This window comes from Pleurodeles waltl, chromosome 9 (genome assembly GCF_031143425.1).
Source record: "Pleurodeles waltl isolate 20211129_DDA chromosome 9, aPleWal1.hap1.20221129, whole genome shotgun sequence".
Lineage (NCBI taxonomy): Eukaryota > Metazoa > Chordata > Amphibia > Caudata > Salamandridae > Pleurodeles > Pleurodeles waltl.
In genome coordinates, this window is record NC_090448.1 from 1170511609 (window position 1) to 1170532127 (window position 20519).

The following is a 20519-nucleotide window of genomic DNA, read 5'->3' on the forward strand; positions in this document are numbered from 1 at the left end:
TTGTATCAGTAGAGCCACGTCTTAAAAAGGGTTTTAAAGCCTGTGCCCTCATCGCCTTGGACTGTCGATATCTCCACTTTAATGAGCACTTCCTTGTCCACTTTGCCTTCACAGCTTCCTCGCCCTCTTCCCACCACAGTCACTTCACCTGTCGTTCTATTCTCTGTTGCTTTGACAATGTTGAACACCACACCATGCTGCCGGCCCATGTCTTGGTCCAACCTTATAGTCTTACAGCGGTTCATACCTATCTGACCACTTGTTTTTGGTCCTTGGGGCTCCTCGCTGTCCCCTTCACCCTGCTTTGGTCGATCAGCCCACATCGACCAGTATTCGATCCACTCTTGCTTCCCCTCAATAACACACTAGAGTGGCATAATGTCTCTGAGCTTCTTCTACCACCTTTATGTAAACATATTATAGAGACGCTTCATGGACATATGCTGCCAAAGACTCATGGGTGGTGGAAAGAGGGAATGCAAACATAGGGCCTGATTTAGAACTCGGCGGACGGGTTACTCCCAATATATTTAATGTGATTTAGATTTCAGCAGACGGGATATCCGTAACTATTGTGACAGAGTAACCCCTCCACCAGTATCTAAATTAGGCCTTTAGTGACTAGCCTAGAGGTGGTGAGAACATAGCCAGGGAGACTAGTCTATGTTTGGGGAGAATGCAGCCACAATGACTAGTCTAGTGGTGGTAAGAATACAAACACAGTGACTAGTCTAGAGGAGGTGAGAATGAAGCCACAATGACTAGTCTAGTGGTGGTAAGAATACAAACACATTGACTAGTCTAGAGGAGGTGAGAATGAAGCCACAATGACTAGTCTAGTGGTGGTAAGAATACAAACACATTGACTAGTCTAGAGGAGGTGAGAATGAAGCCACAATGACTAGTCTAGTGGTGGTAAGAATACAAACACATTGACTAGTCTACAGGAGGTGAGAATGCAGCCACAATGACTAGTCTAGTGGTGGTAAGAATACAAACACATTGACTAGTCTAGAGGAGGTGAGAATGAAGCCAAAATGACTAGGTGAGACGGTGAACCGGCCAATGAGAACAGAGATATCCAACTGGAGCGCTGGCACCTTTGGAAAAGGAATCCTTCTTTCTCAAACCAACTTGACCGTATAGATCAAGAGAAGCGCTGGGATTCCTGGTAATTCTATCTAAGGTGACCCTCTACGCCAATATATAGCGGTCACATGCCCGCTGGGCATATATTACTGTTTCAACCTCAATCATTTAGGACTAGCATTATCTCTGATAGTATATTTCACATTATCATTATGTTGTCCTTGCAAGTGCCACAACGGTTCGTGAGACAAATGCAGGCACCTTCTTTCAAATCCAGAACATGGCTTTAAAGAGGTTAGAATATTTGTTCAACTTGTCATAGGTCAAAGTCAGTTACGTGGGCTTTGTTGGGACAAGTGTAGCACCTCGTGAACATAGGTTTTGTTTCTTTCACTTTGTGAGACAGCACTATTAACCATGACCCTTGTGTTCTCCAAAGTGAACATAAAAAGAGAAAGGTTTGCTTCCTTCAAGTTATTGCTTCTCTGTATATTGGAGGTTTTGCAAGTAATTTGTCTGTCACGAAACAGAAATAATTATTAAACAACAGAATCAACATATCTTTTCTCGGCCATGTTGAAAGACCTTGAAGATATCTTTGAGTGCTTGTATTCTTTCACGATGCCTTCACGCAGGGAAAGGTTGCACTTAGATACATACAGGTGTATTTTGTACGGGAGCACATTTTGGGCTTAGAACTAGGAGTGGGCAATAAATTCCGCTCCGCCGGTGGAGTTGGCGGAATTTTGCCCACTGCGCATTATGCTTGTAATGTGGAGGTTTGGCCAAATTCTGCGAACCATCGTGTGGCGGAGTTTTTCTCACGTGCAGCTTGCCAACAGTAAGTTGGCAAGCACAAATGAGAGCTGGCATCCCCTAGTGTGATTTTCTGGTACTTGGAGGGCACCCGGAAAGATTTTCTTACCGTGAATGGTCACAGGCAGTTGCGACCATTCGCAGTGAGAAACCTGCCGCTCAAGTAGAAAATCTACTTGAGTGGCAACAAAATCAGCTCAAGCAGCAGCAGCACCCTCTGGCGTGGCGCGTGGTGTCATTAGCACTGACTCTTTCAGTGCGGAATGAGCTCCCAGCGCTAAAAATCAGTGCGAACAGCGCAACGTGATGATATCCGCCGGTTCTTGGACCTCCGCGGAATCTCCTGGAGTTTCCATGTAACACTGTGGAATTCTGTGGAGTGAAACTCAGTGCGTTCCGCCCACCTTAGTTAGAACTCACTCATCCCAATGGTCTCTGTGAGGGACACATTAATCCTGATTTAATGACACAGGTTTGTTGGATGGCACTTATGATTATAACAAAACTCACTGCATTTATTTGTCTGGGAAGAGTGTGTTTACTATTCACAAAAGTTTGTGAGTGTGTGGGTGGGCATGTGTGATGTCAGACTGGAGTGAGTAATCAGATATTATGCGGCTCTAATTGGTTTAGAGATAAAACTAAAAGAACGCAATCCGGGTGTGGGACAGTTGGTAAATGCGCTCTACCACCCTTAACAAGAATCCCTCACAGGTTCTCCCTCTTCCCCCACCCTACCTCCCTCACCCACCCTCCCCCTGGTATGCACCTACCTCCGTAGACAATTCCAAACTGTCCGGAGCCCAACACCTCGTCCGGAAATATCTGGTACACAGAGCTGATGTCCTGTGGAGGAAACATGGGCAGAAAGTGAGGGTCTGTATCTTCAAAAGGGCGGGCACAGGAGGCTATGAGGGGGGACAGGAGCAGACAGTGTGGGGAGATGGGACCATGCATGCGGAGGACAGGAAAGCATGGGAGGGCAGGCTTGTAGACAGTACGAAAAGGTGGGCACATCATGGAGGCGTGCCAGCACTAAGGCTAGGTGGGCACATACAGAAACTGAAAAGGTGGGCACATCATGGAGGCGTGCTGACACTAAGACTAGGTGGGCAGATACAGACACTGAAAAGGTGGGCACATCATGGAGGTGTGCCAACACTAAGGCTAGGTGGGCAGATACAGACACTGAAAAGGTGGGCACATCATGGAGGCGTGCTGACACTAAGGCTAGGTGGGCAGATACAGACACTGAAAAGGTGGGCACATCATGGGGGCATGCCGACATTAAGACTAGGTGGGCACATGCAGACACTGAAAAGGTGGGCAGATCATGGGTGCATGCCAACACTAAGACTAGGTGGGCACATGCAGACACTGAAAAGGTGGACACATGCATGGAGGCATGCAAACACTATGTATAGGTGGGCACATCATGGGGGCGTGCCGACACTAAGACTAGGTGGGCACATGCAGACACTACGTATAGGTGGGCACATGCATGGAGGCATACAAACACTATGTATAGGTGGGCAAATCATGGGGGCGTGCCGACACAGACTAGGTGGGCACATGCAGACACTACGTATAGGTGGGCACATGCATGGAGGCATACAAACACTATGTATAGGTGGGCAAATCATGGGGGCGTGCCGACACAGACTAGGTGGGCACATGCAGACACTACGTATAGGTGGGCACATGCATGGAGGCATGCAAACACTATGTATAGGTGGTCACATCATGGGGGCGTGCAGACACAGACTAGGTGGGCACATGCAGACACTACGTATAGGTGGGCACATGCATGGAGGCATGCAGAGGGTAAAGAACGTTGGGGACAGAGAGACATGGGAGAGTAGTGTGCAGATAGTAGGAAAAGGTGGGCGCAAAGATGCACATAGGCATGCAGACACTATGGAATGATGGGCACATGCCTCGAGGCATTCAGACAATATGGAAAGGCAAGTGGGCACAGGCATGGCAGGAATGAGGACAATACACAGGGTTGGGCGCAGGAAGGCAAGGGAGACTAGGGGTGCAGACACTATGGAATGCTGCACAGGCACTGGCATGCAGGAGGCATACAGCAATATGGAAAGATGCACACAGGCATGGTAGGAGTACAGGCAGGTGAGAAGGTTGGGCACATGAATGGCAAGATTGCAGAAATTAAGAAAGGGTAGGCACAGGCATGGCAAGATTTCAGAAAAGAAGGATGGGGCAAGGGAGTGGCATGGTGCATTAAAATAAGCAAGAAAAACAGAGGCTGGTATTGTGATGCATGTAAGTAGGAACGGTGGGCACACATATGCCAGGGACAGTGGAAATAAGGAAAGGGTTCAGACCTGTCACAGAACTAGAATTTAACAAAGGTGGATCCAACAATAAAGAAAGGTTGGCACAGGCATGACAGGAGGGCACAAAATAAGGAAGGTGGGTGCATACATGACACATCATGAGTACAGAAAATAGGGAAGAGTTGGCACAGGCTTGACAAACGTGCCCAAAATCAGGCAGGTGGGCACATGGATGACATGTATGTATGACAAAAGTGCACAAAATAAGGAATGTGGGCACATGTATTGCACATATGTATGCCAAGAGTGCAGAAAATCAGGAAAGCGGTCAAATGTATGATACACATGTAAGACAAGAGTGCAGAAAATCAGGAAGATGGGCACACGTATGATACCCATATATTCCAAGAGTGCAGAAAACCAGGAAGGTGGGCACATGTATGATACGCATATATTCCAGGAGTGCAAATTAAGAAGGTTGGCACATGTATGATACACATGTATGCCAAGAGTGCAGAAAATCAGGAAGGTGGGCACCTATATGATACACATGTATGCCAAGAGTGCAGAAAATCAGGAAGGTGGGCACACGTATGATTCACATATATTCCAAGAGTGCAGAAAATCAGGAAGGTGGGCACATGTATGATACGCATATATTCCAGGAGTGCAGAAAATCAGGATGGTGGGCACCTATATGATACGCATGTATGCCAAGAGTGCAGAAAATTAGGAACGTTGGCACATGTATGATACGCATGTATGCCAAGAGTGCAGGAAATCAGGAAGGTGGGAACATGTATGATACGCATGTATGCCAAGAGTGCAGGAAATCAGGAAGGTGGGCACATGTATGGTACACATGTATTCCAAGAGTGCAGAAAATTAAGGGAAATGGGCATGACAATAGTGCAGAAGAAAGGGAGGTGGGCACATGCGGGTGGGAGTGCATAGAATAAGGAAGGCTGGGCATAGACCAGAATGTGATGGCAGCTAGATGTGGGCACAAGAAAGTCAAGAGGACAGAAAATAAAGAAGGAAGGAGAGGTGGGCACGGGTTTAATAAGGGTACCAAATTTAAGGAACAGTTGGCACAGACATAACAGGAGGGTAAAATGTATGAAAAGAAGTGCAGGGGCAGGCATGATGGGGCACAGCATAATAAAGGGCAGAAAACAGGAAGAACAGCACCACTCAGCTGCAGGTAGAGTTGGAGGGGCAGTGTCGCAGGATTCCAGAGAAAAGGGCAGTAATGTAGATACTTTTAAGGTGAAGGTGGAATGGGCGGTACAGCATCTCCAGCTGGAGGTAGAGTTTTAATGGGCAGTAGCACTGTCCCCTCAGTTGCACATAGAGTTGCAGGGGCAGTATCACAGGATCTAGGTGAAAAGGGTAGTAACTATTGGGTGAGGGTGGAATGGGCAGTACAGCACCTCCCGCTGCAGGTAGAGTTAGAAGGGCAATATTGCAGAATCCCAGTGAAAAGCGCAGTCATGTGTGCCCCCCGGGTGAAGGTGCAGTGGGCAGTACAGCACCCCCCGCGGCAGGTAGAGTTAGAAAGGCAGTGTCGCAGGATCTAAGTTAAAGGGGCAGTTATGTGGATACCTTTCAGGTGAAGGTGGAATGGGTAGTGCAGCACCACCAGCTGAAAGTATAGGTGGAATGGGCAGTAGCACTGTCCCCCTCAGCTGCAGGCACATGTAGAAGAGCAGTGGTGCAGCACCTCTCAGCAGGAAGGAAAAGGTGAATGGGCAGTATGCAGTGCCCAGTGCAGAGGTTGAACGGGCAGTAGCACAGTGGTCCTCAGCCACATGCAGAGCTAGAACAGACATTAGTACTGCACGTCTCAGTCAGAGGTAGAGGTGGAGTGGGCAGCATGCAGTGTGTGTCAGCTGGCCCTAATAAACCAGAGATAGAGGAGGCAGTATGCAGTGTGTGTGGCTGGTGGTAATTAACCAGAGGTAGAATGGACAGTATGCAGTGTGTGTCGGATGGCTGTAATAAACCAGAGGTAGAATGGGCAGTATGTAGTGTGTGTCAGATGGCGGTAATAAACCAGAGGCAGAGTGGGCAGTATGCACTGGGTGTAATAAACCAGAGGTAGAGTGGGCAGTATGCAGTGTGTGTCAGATGGCGGTAATAAACTAGAGGCAGAGTGGGCAGTATGCAGTGTGTGTCAGCTAGCGGTAATAGACAGTAGCTCAGTGATCTTCAGCAGTAGGAAGGGTTGGAATAGGCAGTAGGTCAGTGAACTTCAGCGGTAGGAAGGGTTGGAATAGGCAGTAGCTCAGTGAACCTCAGCGGTAGAAAGGGTTGTAATGGGAAGTAGCACAGCGCTTTTGAGATGGAGACAGAATGGGCAGTAGTGCAGCGCCTCTCGGTTGGCCATGGATATGGACTAGGCAGCAGTACTGATTCCATCAGCCAGATGTAGGATTAGAACGGGCAGTAGAACAACATTTTTAATCTGAGGTATTGTTAAAATGGGCAGTAGCGCCACACATCTGATATGGAGATTGAACGGGCAGTGTTGCAGTTTCTCTCACCTGGAAATAGTAAAGGATTGGGCAGTAGCGCAGCACCTTTCAGCCAGAGGTTAGGTTAGAGGGGGCAGTACTGCCACATCTCTGGAATGGAGTTGGAATGAGCAGTAGCCCAGCACCTGTCAACTGGAGGTAGAGCTGGGAAAGGCAGTAGTTCACTGCCTCCCTCGGAAAGGGCAGTAATGCAGTGACTTCCTTGCAGTGGACAGTAGCACAACACCTCCCTTGGAGTGGGCAGTAGTGCCTCCCTTCCAATGGATAGTGGTGCAGTGCCTCCCGTGGGATGGGTAGTCGTACCTCCCTTTGCAAAGGACAGTAGTACAGTGCTTCCCCTGGAATGGGTAGTAGCGCAGCGTCTCCCCTGGAAAGGGTAGGAGTGCAGCGCCTCCCTTGGAACGGACAGTAGTGCCTCCCTTGGAATGGGTAATAGTACAGCGCCTCTCTTGGAATAGGCAGTAGCACAGCACCTCCCTTGAAATGGACAGCAGTACAGTGCCTCCCCAGGAATGGGCACTACAGCAGCGCCTCTCTTGGGATGGGCAGTAGCACAGTGTCTCTCTTGGGATGGGCAGTGGTGTAGCACCTCTCTTGGGACGGGCAGTAGTGCAGCGTCTCTCTTGGGACTTGCAGAAGCGAAGCACGTCTGTTGGAATGGGCAGAAGACAGTGCCTCTCTTGGGATGGGCAGCAGTGCAGTGCCTCTCCTGGGACAGGCAGTGGGACAGACAGTAGTGCAGTGCCTATCTTGGGAAGGGCAGTAGCACAGCACCTCTCTTGGGACAGGCAGGAGTGCAGCACCTCTCCTGGGGCAGACAGTAGCATAGCACCTCTCCTGGGGTGGGCAGTAGCACAGCACCTTTCTTGGGATAGGCAGAAGCGCAGCACCTCTCCTGGAACAGACAGTGGTGCAGCGCCTCTCTTGGGATGGGCAGTAGCGCAGTACCTCTCTTGGGACAGGCAGCAGCGCAGCGCCTCTCTTGGGACAGGCAGTAGCATAGTGCCTCTCTTGGGGCGGGCAGTTGCGCAGCACCTCTCTTGGGATGGTCAGTAGTGCAGCACCTCTCTTAGGACTGGCAGAAGCACTGTGCCTCTCATGGAATGGGCAGTAGCACAGCATCTCTTGGGATGGGCAGTAGTGCACCACCTCTCTTGGGACGGGCAGTAGGGCAGCACATCTCCTGGGATAGACAGTAGCATAGCACCTCTCTTGGGGCGGGCAGTTGCGCAGCACCTCTCTTGGGATGGGCAGTAGTGCAGCACCTCTCTTGGGACGGACAGTAGCACAGCGCCTCTCTTGGGATAAACAGAAGCGCAGCACCTCCCTTGGGTCGGGCAATAGCGCAGCGCCTCTCTTGCGACGGGCAATAACACAGTGTCTCTCTTGGGATGGGCAGTAGCACAGCACCTCTCTTGGAATGGGCAGTAGTGCAGCACCTCTACTGGGACAGGCAGTAGAGTAGTGCCTCTCTTGGGACGGGCAGTAACACAGCACCTCTCTTGGGACAAGCAGTAGCACAGCGCCTCTCTTGGGATAAACAGAAGCGCAGCACCTCCCTTGGGTCGGGCAATAGCGCAGCGCCTCTCTTGGGATGGGCAGTAGCAGAGAGCCTTTCTTGGGGTGGGCAGTAGTGCAGCACCTCTCCTGGGACAGACAGTAGCGCAGCGCCTCTCTTGGGATGGGCAGTAGCACAGCACCTCTCTTGGAACATGCAGTAGCACAGCGCCTCTCATGGGATGGGCAGTAGCACAGCACCTCTCTTGGGATAGGCAGTACCACAGTGCCTCTCTTGGAAGGGGCAGTTAGCACAGCTCCTGTCTTGGGATGGGCAGTAGCACAGCACCTCTCTTGGGATGGGCAGTAGCACAGCGCCTCTCTTGGGATGGGCAGTAGTGCAGCACCTCTCCTGGGATAGACAGTAGCATAGCACCTCTCTTGGGGCGGGCAGTTGCGCAGCACCTCTCTTGGGATGGGCAGTAGTGCAGCACCTCTCTTGGGACGGACAGTAGCACAGCGCCTCTCTTGGGATGGGCAGTAGTGCAGCACCTCTCTTTGGGTGGGCAGTAGTGCAGCGTCTCTCTTGGGACAGGCAGCAGCGCAGCACCTCTCTTGGGATGGGCAACAGCGCAGCACCTCTCCTGGGACAGACAGTAGTGTAGTGCCTCTCTTCGGACGGGCAATAACACAGCGCCTCTCTTGGGATGGGCAGTACCACAGCACCTCTCTTGGAACAGACAGTAGCACAGTGCCTCTCTTGGAACGGGCAGTAACACAGCACCTCTCTTGGGACGAGCAGAAGCTCAGCGCCTCTCTTGGGTGTGGGCAATAGCGCAGCGCCTCTCTTGGGATGGGCAGTAGCACAGCACCTCTCTTGGAACATGCAGTAGCACAGCGCCTCTCATGGGATGGGCAGTAGCACAGCACCTCTCTTGGGACAGGCAGTACCACAGTGCCTCTCTTGGAATGGGCAGTTAGCACAGCTCCTGTCTTGGGATGGGCAGTAGCACAGCACCTCTCTTGGGATGGGCAGTAGCACAGCGCCTCTCTTGGGATGGGCAGTAGTGCAGCACCTCTCCTGGGATAGACAGTAGCATAGCACCTCTCTTGGGGCGGGCAGTTGCGCAGCACCTCTCTTGGGATGGGCAGTAGTGCAGCACCTCTCTTGGGACGGACAGTAGCGCAGCGCCTCTCTTGGGATAAACAGAAGCGCAGCACCTCCCTTGGGTCGGGCAATAGCGCAGCGCCTCTCTTGCGACGGGCAATAACACAGTGCCTCTCTTGGGATGGGCAGTAGCACAGCACCTCTCTTGGAATGGGCAATAGTGCAGCACCTCTACTGGGACAGGCAGTAGAGTAGTGCCTCTCTTGGGACGGGCAGTAACACAGCACCTCTCTTGGGACAAGCAGTAGCACAGCGCCTCTCTTGGGATAAACAGAAGCGCAGCACCTCCCTTGGGTCGGGCAATAGCGCAGCGCCTCTCTTGGGATGGGCAGTAGCAGAGAGCCTTTCTTGGGGTGGGCAGTAGTGCAGCACCTCTCCTGGGACAGACAGTAGCACAGAGCCTCTCTTGGGATGGGCAGTAGTGCAGCACCTCTCTTTGGGTGGGCAGTAGTGCAGTGTCTCTCTTGGGACAGGCAGCAGCGCAGCACCTCTCTTGGGATGGGCAACAGCGCAGCACCTCTCCTGGGACAGACAGTAGTGCAGTGCCTCTCTTCGGACGGGCAATAACACAGCGCCTCTCTTGGGATGGGCAGTACCACAGCACCTCTCTTGGAACAGACAGTAGCACAGTGCCTCTCTTGGAACGGGCAGTAACACAGCACCTCTCTTGGGACGAGCAGAAGCTCAGCGCCTCTCTTGGGTGTGGGCAATAGCGCAGCGCCTCTCTTGGGATGGGCAGTAGCACAGCACCTCTCTTGGAACATGCAGTAGCACAGCGCCTCTCATGGGATGGGCAGTAGCACAGCACCTCTCTTGGGATAGGCAGTACCACAGTGCCTCTCTTGAAATGGGCAGTTAGCACAGCTCCTGTCTTGGGATGGGCAGTAGCACAGCACCTCTCTTGGGATGGGCAGTAGCACAGCGCCTCTCTTGGGATGGGCAGTAGCACAGCGCCTCTCATGGAATGGGCAGTAGCACAGCATCTCTTGGGATGGGCAGTAGTGCACCACCTCTCTTGGGACAGGCAGTAGGGCAGCACCTCTCTTGGGATGGGAAGTAGCGCAGCACCTCTCTTGGGATGGGCAGTAGCGCAGCACCTCTCCTGGGACAGGCAGTAGCACAGCGCCTCTCTTGGGGCGGGCAGTAGCGCAGCACCTCTCTTGGGAAGGGCAGTGAGCAGCATCTCTCTTGAGACAGGCAGTAGAGTAGTGCCTCTCTTGGGACGGGCAGTAGCACAGCACCTCTCTTGGGACAAGCAGTAGCACAGCGCCTCTCTTGGGATGAACAGAAGCGCAGTGCCTCCCTTGAGTCGGGCAATAGCGCAGCACCTCTCTTGGGATGGGCAGTAGCACAGAGCCTCTCTTGGGGTGGGCAGTAGTGCAGCAACTCTCTTGGGGTTGGCAGTAGTGCAGCGTCTCTTTTGGGACAGGCAGCAGCGCAGCACCTCTCTTGGGATGGGCAGTGGCGCAGCACCTCTCCTGGGACAGACAGTAGTGCAGTGCCTCTCTTGGGACGGGCAGTAACACAGCGCCTCTCTTGGGATGGGCAGTACCACAGCACCTCTCTTGGAACAGACAGTAGCACAGTGCCTCTCTTGGGACGGGCAGTAACACAGCACCTCCCTTGGGACGAGCAGAAGCTCAGCGCCTCTCTTGGGTTGGGCAATAGCGCAGCACCTCTCTTGGGATGGGCAGTAGCACAGCACCTCTCTTGGAACATGCAGTAGCACAGCGCCTCTCATGGGATGGGCAGTAGCACAGCACCTCTCTTGGGATGGGCAGTACCACAGTGCCTCTCTTGGAATGGGCAGTAGCACAGGCTCCTGTCTTGGGATGGGCAGTAGCGCAGCGCCTCTCATGGAATGGGCAGTAGCACAGCATCTCTTGGGATGGGCAGTAGCGCCGCACCTCTCTTGGGACGGGCAGTAGCGCAGCACCTCTCTTGGGATGGGCAGTAGCGCAGCACCTCTCTTGGGATGGGCAGTAGCGCAGCACCTCTCCTGGGACAGGCAGTAGCACAGCACCTCTCTTGGGGCGGGCAGTAGTGCAGCACCTCTCTTGGGAAGGGCAGTAGTGCAGCATCTCTCTTGAGACAGGCAGCAGTGCAGCATCTCTCTTGAGACAGGCAGCAGTGCAGTGCCTCTCTTGGAAGGGGCAGTAGCACAGCACCTCTCCTGGGACAGACAGTAGTGCACTGCCTCTCTTGGGGTGGGCAGTAACACAGTGCCTCACTTGGGATGGGCAGTAGCACAGCACCTCTCTTGGAATGGGCAGTAGCGCAGCGCCTCTCTTGGGATGAACAGAAGCGCAGCGCCTTCCTTGGGTCGGGCAATAGCGAACAGACAGTGGTGCAGTGCCTCTCTTGGGATGGGCAGTAGCGCAGTGCCTATCTTGAGACAGGCAGTATTGCAGCACCTCTCTTGGGACAGGCAGTAGCGCAGCACCTCTCCTGGGACAGGCAGTAGCATAGTGCCTCTCTTGGGGCGGGCAGTTGCGCAGCACCTCTCTTGGGATGGTCAGTAGTGCAGCACCTCTCTTGGGACAGGCAGAAGCACAGTGCCTCTCTTGGGATGGGCAGTAGCGCAGCACCTCTCCTGGGACAGACAGTAGCATAGCACCTCTCTTGGGGCGGGCAGTTGCGCAGCACCTCTCTTGGGATGGGCAGTAGTGCAGCACCTCTCTTGGGACGGGCAGTAGCGCAGCACCTCTCCTGGGACAGACAGTAGTGCAGCGCCTCTCTTGGGATAGGCAGTAGCGCACGGCCTTTTAGGACAGGCAGTAGCGCAGTGCCTCTCTTGGGATGGGCAGTAGTGCAGCACCTCTCTTAATACAGACAGTAACATAGCGCCTCTCTTGGGGAGGGCAGTGGTGCATCACCTCTCTTGGGATGGGCAGTAGTGCAGCGTCTCTCTTGTAATGGGCAGTAGCGCACGCCTCTCTTGGGATGGGCAGTAGCGCAGCACCTCTCTTGGGATGGGCAGTAGCGCAGCACCGCTCTTGGGACGGGCAGTAGCACAGCACCTCTCCTGGGACAGACAGTAGCACAGAGCCTCCTTTGGGTGGGCAGTAGTACAGCGTCTCTCTTGGGACAGGCAGCAGCGCAGCACCTCTCTTGGGATGGGCAGCAGCGCAGCACCTCTCTTGGGACAGACAGTAGTGCAGTATCTCTCTTGGAACGGGCAGTAACAAAGCACCTCTCTTGGGATGAGCAGAAGCTCAACGCCTCTCTTGGGTGTGGGCAATAGCGCAGCGCCTCTCTTGGGATGGGCAGTAGCACAGCACCTCTCTTGGAACATGCAGTAGCACAGCGCCTCTCATGGGATGGGCAGTAGCGCAGCACCTCTCTTGGGATGGGAAGTAGCGCGGCACCTCTCTAGGGATGGGCAGTAGAGCAGCACCTCTCTTGGGATGGCCAGTAGCGCAGCACCTCTCCTGGGACAGGCAGTAGCACAGCGCCTCTCTTGGGGCGGGCAGTAGCGCAGCACCTCTCTTGGGAAGGGCAGTGAGCAGCATCTCTCTTGAGACAGGCAGCAGCGCAGTGCCTCTCCTGGAATGGGCAGTAGCGCCGCACCTCTCTAGGGATGGGCAGTAGAGCAGCACCTCTCTTGGGATGGCCAGTAGCGCAGCACCTCTCCTGGGACAGGCAGTAGCACAGCGCCTCTCTTGGGGAGGGCAGTAGTGCAGCATCTCTCTTGAGACAGGCAGCAGCGCAGTGCCTCTCTTGGAATGGGCAGTAGCGCAGCACCTCTCCTGGGACAGACAGTAGTGCAGTGCCTCTCTTGCGACGGGCAATAACACAGTGCCTCTCTTGGGATGGGCAGTAGCACAGCACCTCTCTTGGAATGGGCAGTAGTGCAGCACCTCTACTGGGACAGGCAGTAGAGTAGTGCCTCTCTTGGGACGGGCAGTAACACAGCACCTCTCTTGGGACAAGCAGTAGCACAGCGCCTCTCTTGGGATAAACAGAAGCGCAGCACCTCCCTTGGGTCGGGCAGTAGCGCAGCGCCTCTCTTGGGATGGGCAGTAGCACAGAGCCTCTCTTGGGATGGGCAGCAGTGCAGCACCTCTCTTTGGGTGGGCAGTAGTGCAGCGTCTCTCTTGGGACAGGCAGCAGCGCAGCACCTCTCCTGGGACAGACAGTAGTGCAGTGCCTCTCTTCGGACGGGCAATAACACAGCGCCTCTCTTGGGATGGGCAGTACCACAGCACCTCTCTTGGAACAGACAGTAGCACAGTGCCTCTCTTGGAACGGGCAGTAACACAGCACCTCTTTTGGGACGAGCAGAAGCTCAGCGCCTCTCTTGGGTGTGGGCAATAGCACAGCGCCTCTCTTGGGATGGGCAGTAGCACAGCACCTCTCTTGGAACATGCAGTAGCACAGCGCCTCTCATGGGATGGGCAGTAGCACAGCGCCTCTCTTGGGATGGGCAGTAGCACAGTGCCTCTCCTGGAATGGGCAGTAGCGCAGCACCTCTCTTGGGATGGGCAGTAGCACAGTGCCTCTCTTGGAACGGGCAATAGCGCAGCACCTCTATTGGGATGGGCAATAGCGCAGCGCCTCTTTTGGGATGGGCAGTAGCACAGCGCCTCTCTTGGGACAGGCAGTAGCGCATCTTTTGTCTTGGAATGGGCATTAGCGCAGTGCCTCTGTTGTGACGGGCAGTTGCGATGCATGTTCTCTTGGGACAGGCAGTAGCGCAGCACCTCTCTTGAATTGGGCAGTAGCACAGTGCTTCTCTTGGGATGCGCAGTAGCACAGCGCCTCTCTTGGAACGGGCAGTAGTGCAGCACCCTTCAGCCAGAGGCAGACCTGCAGTAACTCACCACGTTCTCCTGGATCTGGCAGTTGGACACAGAGATGCTGATGGACACGTCCTCTGCAAGAGAAGAGACTGAGATGAGATGAAGCCGTGACCCCCCATGGTAATCAGGCAGCTGGGGGGGGGGCGCACTGCATGGACAGTGGAACCGAGGGGCTCTTCAACTTTTTTCCTCACTTTCCCCTCTCTCCCCATCTCCTAGGACATTGTTTATTTCACAGTGATCACTCCATGGGGCTCATTCACAAAGGTAAACATACACAAAAGTGAAAAAATATTTTCGCTTCCATTCACAAAGGGGAAGGGGTCCCATTTGCAAATGGGTTTCCACCAACTTGTAGTTGGTGGTAATTGAGATTGTTTTGCGACCACATTCATGGTCGCAAAACAATCTTACATACCGCTGCAACTCGCTATTTGAAAGGGACGCCCTCAGCACGCCCCTTCAGAATAGTGACTCGCAAAACCCGGCAGATGGATAGCATTGGTACATGCCAAAATGCTATTTTCATGTCGCAAATGGCCCGATTCTGTCAATCAGGCCGTTTGCGACAAGAAAAAGCTACGTACATCTAGCCCTATGTGGACTTCAGGGTAGATGGGACATACCAACCCCCCCCCCCCACTTTGAACTTTTAGAAACACCAAAGGGGAAAAAACTTGGAATATAAAACAGAATTAAAGTCTGAATAGGACTGAGTACTTTCTGTTAAGAAAAATGTTTACAAACAAATCACAGGTTAAATACAAAATTTACACTTCAAAATCCCTCAGCCACATTGTATGCTTCCTGCTTCATTCACACAAACATCCCCTTCATTCAGGACTTCCGCGACTTTCCGTCCTTGATACAATGTCAGCGTTCTAATATTTCATTTCTCACTATTTCTCACAAAAAGAACTGCATTTCTGAAAACAGTTTTAACCTTCTTGGAAGCAGAAAATGTCATCTTTCCTTTTACAACCCATCCACCCAACTAGACATGAATCACATCCTCTACATCAAACATCTGGTATCTTTCACTGCTTAGAGAGGAATTCCTTCTATCATGAAAACAACTTTCCAGGAATGAAATGATATCCTGTGTTCTCACTTTGTTCACTATCTTCAAATCAGGCCATTTCAAAAGATAATCTACCATATTAATGGCAAACTTACCCTTAACATCTTCAAAATCATAAGCCCACAAATGACTCGACTTGGGGCCTAATTTAGAGTTTGGCATAGGTGTTACTGCGTCACAAATGTGCCGGCTATCCCGTCCACCATATTACAAGTTCCATAGGCGATAATGGGATTATAATATGGGAGGTGGGACATCCATCACATTGGTGATGGACTAACCTTTCCCCAAACTCTAAATCAGGCCCGTAGTTTCTTCCATGGTCTCGCTGCACAACTGATAGGTGGAACAGCAATGACTTGTCAGTGTACGTGCAGCTTACAACCTCCATGACAAATCTTTCTAGATTTTGATTATTAGGCCTCCAAAGGTTATCATGGGCTTCCTTTTAATGGAAGACATGGCGTCTTGGCATTGTGGAGCAATTCCATCACCCTACTGCATAGAGAAAGAGGCGTAACCAATCTGTCACCACTATGCACAATACGATGCACAACGGACAGTTCTGGCCAAACCAATTTGTACCTTTTCACCAACTCCTCCTTTAATTAATTCTTTGTGCCGCTTCTCAAGATTCTTTCCATCATGCAGATCAATTCTTTGTCACTGCCCACAACTTGGTTGCACTCTGAAATTACACCTTTAGACACTGTGTCAATACGAGCTGCCAGCCAGCCATCTTCACCCTGTGTTTAGACATTCGACTTCGGAAGTTTGAATACACAGTCAGCTGTCATGTTTCTAATCCCTGGCATATATTTCACTTCAAATGACTAGTCCAACAATCCGTATATCCATTTAGCCACCAGAGGAGTTGCTTTGCCAATGGTTTGTGGTCAGTGCACAGTTTAAACTTTTGTCCCCACAAATATGTACAGAAATGCTGGATTTCCAACCAACAAGCAAGAGTCACCTTCTCAAGGACAGAATAGTTTTCATCTGCTGCTCTCGTGGAGTGTGAAGAAAAAGTTTTTATCCTCTCATTCCCTTGCAATTTCCATTAGGACTCTTTTTATCGTCAACAATGAATTTTTACATTCTGTTGACCATTCATATTTGATCTTCTTCAAAAACTGCCTCGCCTCATTGGTCTTTCCAAGAGCTTGGTCTACAAATTTTGCTCAGTATTCTGCTAGACCCAAGAACAACCTCAACTGTTCCATGTTGGTTAGGCATGGCACATTACCTATAGCTTCCCAAATTCCCAAATTTTAGCCCATCTTCACCAACAACATGTCCAAGGATTTCTAACTTAAACACTGCAAATCTGAACTTATCAACACCAGACTTATAAAGTCTTATTTCCTTAGTCTAACTAGTGCTTCCTATAACAATCCATCATACTCCATTTTATCTTTGCCACTAATCAGAATGTCATCCTGGAACACTAACACTTGTTGGATTCCTCGCAAAAGCTTCTGCATCACTCTTTGGAAAACTGCATCCTCACTTAACTTTGCTCTGGAGTCACAGAAGATATTAGAAGTCTAGCGCACGATGAAGTACATTCTGATGGCAAGCTTCAAACAAATCAATTTTCCTTGCACCAAAAAATATTGCTTGCAGCAAAGTGCTTAATATTTGGCTGATGTCTGGTTAAGGATGTCTATCTATCCAAATGGAACTGTTCAAATCAGGCTACTCAATACAAATGCATAACGTTCCATCACATTTCTTAGCCAGAACAATGGGACTCAACCAATTCAAAGCTACTATGAGTTCTATCACCCCTTCATCAAAAAGGTTTCAGAACTCTGCGTTTAATGCACCCCTCAAAGACACAGAGACTCTCCGTATCCTGTGGACTGTGAGAAAATCCCTTCAGTCTTCCTAAAGTGGTTCTGAATACTTCTGGAAATTCTCTTTTACGTTTGTCCACTTCTGTTACTTCTATTTTTTGCGGATTTCAGTTATCTTTCCTCTGTGTTTTGCAAACCTTTTGAAATCAGCACTTATCAGTGTTTATTCAGCTGCCTAACCCTCTTAATGGATAAAAACTCTGGGGCATATGTAAGAGCCCCTAGAGCTTACTTGCTCCACATTAGCCAAAATCCCTGTGCCATATTTACAAAGTAGCGGAATGCATGCATTGCACCACTCTGTAACCCTCACAACTACATTATGCCTGTGCCAGGCATAATAAATGCAAAGGGAGAGCTCAGAGCAGGCGTTAAAAGGAGGCACACCATTGATTACAATAGGTCTCAATGAGCTTTGCAGGATTAGTGTAAAAAATGTTGACGCTAATCCTACAAAGCTCCGGACTAGCGTAAAAAATTCTGACGCTAGTCCCCTTACTACCGCCATAGTGTGCTGTATTTTAAATACGATGCACACATGGTGACGTTAGGGGGGCGCTAAGGGGTGCAAGAAAATATTAAATATGCCCGTCTTTCTTTCCAGACTAACAAAAGAAGATGGGGAGTGAGGAGCTCAACTTGTTAGACTATTAGGCCTATGAAACGAATATAGCGCTTAACTCCTGTAGCGCTAATCACAGAAGCTGAAGAAGGACAGATTGTTTCCAGGACAGAAAAAAAGTAAGTCTTGGATGGTGTATCGAACAAGTCGTTCACGTGATTCATGTTTTCCAGCATACTTGGGTTTTGTTAGATTGCAACATTTCCGTTGAGTTTTTCTCATTTACTGAAGATGTATAGAGAATCAACATTTGTGGACTAATAGTTATGTTTGATTCTCTCAATGTAAAATCATTTGTTGTAATGTATTTGTACATATTTTCACAATGCTTCTCGTCAAATTTAAAGCATAATGATCACTCAACAAACTAAGGAATTGTGAAGCACCATTGCACTAGATATACAGTAATTTATTTATTGCACCTTTTGTACGAGAACAATATGTATTGGGAATCAGTCATAGGAGTTTGCTTGTTTTGCACACAGATGTGATGAACATGTATTCACACTGGTGTTTCCCCTTAGTGGCGGTCTTTTGTCAATATGAATTGCTCTCATTTCTCAATGATATTTCTTTTAAACTTTTCTTTTGTTTATGTTTCTGCTTATAATTTAATTGTAACATATATTCTGTTTCTTGTATTTAGAAACAATTATAATTTACGTTTGCTAATTTTGATTATATGTTCTTCGCTGTCTTCTTTCTGATTCTCGTTCTCTTTTGGTACTTTTACCTTGGATAGTGTATTTCTTGTGACATTTTGGTTAGCATTTCAAAACATTTACTCTGCTGGTCCTGAAGAAGTGATAACTGTAACACATGAATCACGAAACATGTGTTGGCCATTTTTCTCTTTCTCATGTATAAATAAAGAAGACGTCATTAGATAAATATGGATATTTGAAAATAACTCTTTTCTCTCATGACTTACTTTATTCCTGGCCTGGAAATAATCTGTCCTTTATTAGCTTATTTGGTTTTCCAATGGTGACTAAATACGTTTTTTTGCAGTAATACTTATAAAGCAGATACATGATTTAAAGGGAAATGAGTGCAGGGAATGCAGTGTCTCTCCTTTTACAGTGTCCCCAATGGACTGATGTTAGACTGTTAACCACAGAAAGTATGTGTATTGCAGTCTAACTCACATCTCATGTGTCTCTCTCACCCCTTTCACACTCACTCTAGCAGTAATCTGTCTGGTTTACAGGACTATTAATGGGTTAAGAAAGTTGGAGTGCTATATTCAAATGTTTTAATAAAAAATCTAGAACACAGTTGGGGGTTATTCACCCAGACCTTACTGAATATTATGATACTGTAGGGGTGGCCAACCCTGCAAACAGCAAATTAACTTGTGAAACCTTCAAAATGGTGAATTGCACCAGATTAGTTTGTAGCCCTACATCCTAAGGCACCTGAAAGCTGATGCCCAGTGGTTCCCAACCTTTTGACTTCTGTGCACCCCCATTTTATCAATACTGAAGCCCGGGGACCCCCACTGACTCATTATTGGAATCTGGGGACCCCCACTGAGTCTTACTGATAGTTGGAACCTAATATTATTAAATTTTCTAAGCATTCGCGGACCCCCTGAGGAGGCTTCGCGGACCCTCAGGGGTCCCCGGCCCACAGGTTGGGAACCACTACTTTAGGCATACCTGATTTTCTGCACTCTTTGCCGGACTACATCCTGCAGCACACAGAAGGAGGAAAACCCCTCCATGGATTGTTTCTGTCCAGGAAAGTGCCCATCCCTGCACAAAAAATCCTGCATGCAACATAGGCCCTCTTGCACCATGGTGTAAGGGTGTCTGCGTTGGCGCTGGGCAGCGTATTGTGCACCAGTGCAGGGGGAAAGGACAGGAATGCACCGTATTTCAGAACTACGGTGCATTCCTGCCCTTTCCTTGTGAAGCAGGGCATCAAGGTAACTTGCTGTGCTGCCCTGCACCGGTAAATATACCCCACTGTGTTTACTCCCTGAGCCCAATCAGTCAATCAAGCAGGAATTTGTAAAGCGCACTACTCACCTGTGAGGGTCTCAAGGCGCTGAGGTGGGGGGGGGGGGGGGAATTAGGGAGGGAGGTGCTGCTACTCCTTGAACAGCCAGGTCTTGAGAAGTTTCCTGACGGTAAGGAGGTCTTTGGTCTGGTGCAGGTGGTTGAGAAGAGTGTTCCACGCCTTGGCGGCGAGGTGCGAGAATGATCTACCGCCGGTTGTAGTTCTGCGGACACGTGGGACGGTTGCGAGGGCGATGTCGTCGGAGCGGAGATGCCTGGTCGGGGTGTAGAAGGAGAGCCGTCTGTTGAGGTATTCTGGTCCGGTGTTGTGCAGTGCCTTGTGGGCGTGGGTCAGGAGTTTGAAGGTGATTCTCTCGTTGACTGGGAGCCAGTGCAGGTTTCTCAGATGGCCTGTGATGTGGCGGGGGATGTCCAGGATGAGGCGTGCAGAGGCTTTCTCGATGCGTTGCAGCCTCTTCTGGAGTTTGGCCGTGGTTCCTGGTTAATCACTGAGATTTTAGGTCTGGCTTTAATGTGCTAATGAATGCAAAACAAGCATGCATAAATACACACATACTACTTGAGTCATATGCCTGTGTGCAACCTGCTTCTTCCTGTGCTTCCCATGTCCGTGCCTTGTTGTTGATTTCTTCTTCTATTATTCTATTCTTATGAAGTGCGTACTCAAATAGGGCTTCCCGGCGCTGAGCAAGAGGAAGCAAAAGCAGATTACCAATCTAAATTA

At 50.3% G+C, this 20519-nt stretch overlaps 1 protein-coding gene across 2 annotated transcripts in view; it reads right to left on the reverse strand.

Moving 5' to 3' along the window:
* PRKD1 (protein kinase D1) overlaps positions 1–20519 on the reverse strand; it is a 720579-nt gene that overhangs the window by 71344 nt on the left and 628716 nt on the right. For both annotated transcript variants that reach the window (XM_069209053.1, XM_069209052.1), the window contains exons 11-12: positions 14231–14283; positions 2679–2751 (exon numbers count right to left, since the gene is read on the reverse strand). In XM_069209053.1, coding sequence (XP_069065154.1) covers positions 2679–2751; positions 14231–14283 — 126 coding nt within the window. The remainder of the gene's footprint in view (positions 1–2678; positions 2752–14230; positions 14284–20519) is intronic.